General features: G+C 43.1%; 1 protein-coding gene across 1 annotated transcript; it reads right to left on the reverse strand.

Annotated features, from left to right (window-relative positions):
• Nucleotides 1–261: 261 nt before the first annotated feature.
• LOC131225002 (uncharacterized) lies at nucleotides 262–1,035 on the reverse strand. The gene has a single exon (XM_058220431.1). The coding sequence runs from the start codon at nucleotides 1,033–1,035 to the stop codon at nucleotides 262–264; it is 774 nt and encodes a 257-aa protein (XP_058076414.1).
• Nucleotides 1,036–5,300: the final 4,265 nt, after the last annotated feature.

The following is a 5,300-nucleotide window of genomic DNA, read 5'->3' on the forward strand; positions in this document are numbered from 1 at the left end:
GTCGTCATGCGGATGTTGAATTTCACGCGCATCATCTTCCGTGAAGGTCAGACTACAAGGGCTAACTCGGAGCTCTTTCCTCGGCTTTTCAGTCAGGTGGACATAGTGCTTTGGGTCAGATTTTTGGGAATGGGCTTTTCAGGCCCTATTTGAGTCTCCTCCACTGGATGAACCACCAAAAATGGTTCGGATTTCAATCGGTTCTTCTGTATCCTTGCTCGGCTGCTCTTCTCTCTGAGCTGTTCTTTCCTCCTTGGCGTATCAGCGCAGATGACTCTTACGGATAAGGGTCTCGATCTCATCTTCAAGATTTACACAGTCACTTGTGTTGTGGCCGTGATCATGATGGAATCGATAATACTCGCGCTTGTCTTGATGATTTGCGTTGGCCTTCATATAAACATGCCAATTCAGGAGCTTCTGACCTCTGATGTCCAGTAATATTTGTTCTGTAGATGTGTTAAGGGGAGTGTAGGAACGGAATCGACCCTTAAGCTTCTTACTCGGACGATGATCACGAGGAGCGCAGTCATTTGACTTCTTGGTGGATGACTGGGGTTCTTCATTCTTTTGCCTCTTCCCTTTGGTTAGCGGCTCTACTGCTTGAACATTTTTACGGCAGTTGGAGAACTCTTCGACATTAGTGTATTTTTGAGCTCTAGTGACGAGCTCTGCCAATGTCTTCGGAGGATTCTTTCCAATGGAGAAGGTGAACTTTCCCTCTTTTAGACTGCTGAACATGGCAGAGAGCGCAATTTTGTCATCGTAGTCCTCTACCTGCAATGCTTCCTCGTTGAAGCGGGCAATAAAGTCCTTCAACGACTTTTTAGGCTCTTGCTTGATGGTGAACAAATGAGTAGTTGGCTTCTGACACTTCTTACCACTTATAAATTGGGTAAGGAACAATTTGCTGAGTTCTGCGAAGGAACCAACAGAATTGGGTTTGAGTTGCCAGTACCAACTCCGAGCGGATCCAGTAAAGGTGATAGAGAATCCCCTACACATCATCGCATCTGTTGCAGTCTGGATTTGCATCCACGAGTGATAGACCTCTACTTGTTCGGACGGGTCGCCAGACCCAGAGTACTGGATGACAGGAGGTATCTGAAACCTCTACGGCATCACCTCGCTCATGATTGCGGGGGTGAAGGGAGGTTTGGTCTCTTCCATCATCGCTTGGACGGCGGTGGGGATGGATGAGGGTTGCTGATTTTGCTGTAGCTTTATAACCCGATTGTTGAGTTCCGCGAATCGTGCCTCCCACGGGTTTCTGTTTTCGGCTACCATCTCCGACAGAGCCTCTACTTCAGGGGTTCTTCCTCCCTTCTTCTCTCCAGCTCATAACGGAGAGTGTCAGGGCTGAAGTGACTGAAGCATTCGTTGGAGCCCGAGTCTCGTTGTGTTCCGAACTGGAACTTGATTTTGAGTTGGAGGGGGATTTCGAACTGAACCTGGAACTCGAGCAGACTGATGTTGTGACCCTTCAGGCCTCATACTCCGCGGACTCGACTTCCACCACCGGTCCGATTGTCTCCTGCATGGGCAGCGGTTGTTGCTCCTGTCATTATTTCATCTGATTGATTTCATCGCGTAAGGCTTGGATTTCACTCTGCATTGCTCGATATTTACTTGCCCGACTACGGGAACGCTGGGATGGCCTTGGAGCCGACTCGACGTGAAGTAACAAAGAAGATCAAGTCTGTTCATTCGGCTCCTGCTCCACTGCTGCAGATTTCTTCTTTCCTCTTGCCATTATAACGGATGATAGGAAACTGACTTTTTGTATCATGATTCTCACAGATTGCGCCAAAAATGTTGCTGCTAAAATCTTGACAACCCTCTGCTCGGATTCAAGAACTCCGAACCGCTCTTAAGTTGTGGACCTGCGAAACAGTGGTGAGCAAAGGAGCCCCTGGCTGAAGCAGGGGACCCTTCGATGCTTAAGTCAGGTCAAGGGAATCTGGGTCTAAGTTTGTTTGTAGAGGGAGAGTGTAAGATATTACGTACCTGTTTCCTCCTTGCAAGACGCTATTTATATCCCTTCGCCTAAGATGGACATGTTTACATAACTCGGTGCATCCTGGGGCATTTACTATGTCCCGCGAGAGATTCAGTTATCCTGTCGTCGTGTGGTCGTGCAGATGTGGGCGGTTGAGTAACCATGGTCAATCGTGCGGTAATGGGACACTTCGTGGTCCCCCTAATAAGTAGATTCCGATCCGGGTCCTAAACAGACCGCTTTGGCGTCGGATCACTCCAAGCCGACTACCTCGACCTTGGATCATTCCGGGATCTTGCTATGAATACCGAGTCGACAGCTTCCCGTCTGGGACCCCGAAATGAATGCATAACAACTGTTGAATTGGATATCTATCTGTTAGATTTTTATTATCGTATTTCTTTCATAGTTTCTTTACAGAGATATTGTATAAATATATAGGGATATTAGCAACCATATTCTTGGCTATACATAGATATTGTACAATCACGAATATAATTTTTCTGATTTTCTCTTAATTGATAACTCATTGATTGATTTGACAACTCACACTAACACTTCTTAAGTGGAAGCATCCAAATCTTCAATGCGCAACTTGTTTAGTGAGTTGTAGAAATCCTTATTTGATACGACCTTTGTAAGAATATCCGCCAATTGGTCTTCGGACTTCACGAATGGAAATTGAATTATTTTATTTTCGAGATTTTCTTTGATAAAGTGTCTATCAACCTCCACGTGTTTGGTACGATCATGTTGGATCAAATTGTGAGCAATGGCGATAGCTACCTAGTTATCACAAAAGAGGTCCATCTCGAATGTAGGAGCAAACTTAATTTCAGTTACTAGTCTTTTGAGCCACAGGAGTTCACAAAGTCCTTTAGCCATTCCACGGAACTCTGCTTTAACACTTGATAATGCCACCACTTTTTACTTTTTACTTCTCCATGTAACAAGATTCCCTCCAATAAACATGAAGTATCCTGAGGTGAATCTTCTGTCTGTGGTATTCCTCGTCCAATCTGCGTCTGTATAACCATTAACTCTGAGATGGTTATTTTTCAAAAACACAAGTCCTTTTCCCGGAGAGGATTTTAAGTATCGTAAAATCCAGATCACTGCCTCCATATGATCCTTACTAGGTTGATGCATGAATTAACTTACTACACTCACTGCGTATGCAATATCTAGACAATTATGGGAGAGGTAAATAACTTTACCAACTAATCTCTAGTACCTTCCTTTGTCCGCTGGCATTTGGCTTAGATATTCTCTGAGCTTGTGGTTCTGAATGATTAGAGTGTCTGCTAGCTTACAATCCAATATTCCAACCTCACATAGTAAGTCTAATATATATTTTCGCTGAGAAAGAAATATACATCGCCTTGATCTAGCAACCTCTATTCCCAGGAAATATTTGAGACCTTCTAAATTTTTCATCTCGAACTCGGCCGCCAATTGTTTCTGAAGCTTAGTGATTTCCTCTTTATCATCCCCTGTGATGATCATCTCATCGACATATACAATTAAAACTGTTACCTTACCCCACAGGTGCTTAAGAAATAATGTATGATCTGAGTTACTTTGATGGAAGCCATACTTCTTCATTGCCAGACTGAACCTCCCAAACTATGCTCGAGGTGATTATTTTAATCCATACAGTGCTCGCTGCAATTTGCACACAACTTTAGCTTTTGAAGATGCTGTGTAGACTGGAGGAGTATCCATGTAGACTTCCTCTTCAAGATCACCATGGAGAAATGTGTTCTTTACATCAAACTGGTGCAATGGCCAGTTCAAGTTAGCTGCGAGAGATAACAGGACTCTGACTGTATTTAACTTGGCTACCGGTGAAAAAGTTTCTTGATAATCTACGCCATATGTCCGAGTGTATCTCTTTGCGATTAGCCTTGCCTTGTATCGTTCTATAGATCTATCTGCCTTGTGTTTAAACAGAGAAGACCCATTTGCACCCGACTGTTTTTTTCTTTGGGCAATGGAACCAAGGTCTATGTTTGATTCTTTAGTAGTGCTCCCATTTCTTCATTTATTGCCTGTGTCCACTAGGGATCAGCTAAAGCTTCCTTAACTGTAGTGGGAATATGATATACAGACAGCTCGTGTGAGAATGTCTTGAGAGGTTCAGGTAGCATTTTGGTGGAAACATAGTTGGCAATTGGATACCTCGACCTTTTTTCCTCAATGTCTGGAGAGTATCTATTTGGTGGCTTGCCATGGTTATACCTGAAAGGTAAGGTATACCCAGCAAACATATCTATCTTATTCATAAATGAGGGTGTTGTGAAATTGCTTACCTCAGAAATATTCTTAGGAGATGGGTCTGCAGGCACTGAGATGGGGGGATTGGGGTTCTTCTCCTGATGATGTGAGCTTAGTTGCCGAAGACTCTCTAGATTCAGAGGATATGTTAGGCCTTGAAGATGTATTTGTTGATTTATCACCAATTATTGGTGTGTCATTCCGATCTTCAAGTCAGTCAAAACTCAGCCAATTCAACTTTTCATCTAGTGTCTCCCCTTGAAGAGAAGAAGTGGATGCCGATGAATGATATAACTGTTCAGATTCCAGAAAGGTAACATCCATAGTCACATAGGTATGCTTAGTAGTAGGATCATAGCAGTGGTACCCTTTTTGATGCGTAGCATAGCCCAAGAGAGGCACTAAAGGGCACATGAGTTAAGTTTGGTGCGCTAATTCTTAGAGAGGTGCACATATGCTACACACCCAAATATGTGAGGAGGGAGCATTAGGGCTGTAGGTAGAGAGACTGAGGCTGATAGAGACTGTAATGAGGTCTTAAAATTTAATATTTTGGAAGGAAGGCGATTAATTAAATGTACGATAGTGGTAATAGCATCGGGCCAATGTCGTGTGGGAACATGAGCGCCTAGAAGGAGAGTCCCGGCAGTCTCAAGAATATGCCGATTCTTCCGTTCAACGACTTTATTTTGCTGAGGAGTCTAAGGATATAAGGTCTCGTGAATAAGACCATATTGTTGAAAATAGGAATGAAAGTAGTGATTAACATATTCACCACCATTGTTAGAGCGGAGAATTCGAATCTGAGCGGAAAACTGAGTTTAAACCATAACATGAAATGACTGAAAGATACGAAACACTTCATCGTTATGTTTCATTAAATATAGCCAGGTCATCCGGGTACAATCATCAACAAATATCACAAACCACCGTACACTAGATATAGTAGATAAAGGAGAGGGTTCCCATACATCAGAATGAATTAAAGTAAAAGGTGTATCACTTTTATTCATACTTAATGGAT

This window comes from Magnolia sinica, chromosome 14 (genome assembly GCF_029962835.1).
Source record: "Magnolia sinica isolate HGM2019 chromosome 14, MsV1, whole genome shotgun sequence".
Classification (NCBI taxonomy): Eukaryota; Viridiplantae; Streptophyta; class Magnoliopsida; order Magnoliales; family Magnoliaceae; genus Magnolia; species Magnolia sinica.

Coding starts and splice junctions, on each gene's coding strand:
- LOC131225002 (XM_058220431.1), bottom strand. CDS start 1,035: ATGCAAATCCAGACTGCAACAGATGCGATGATGTGTAGGGGATTCTCT.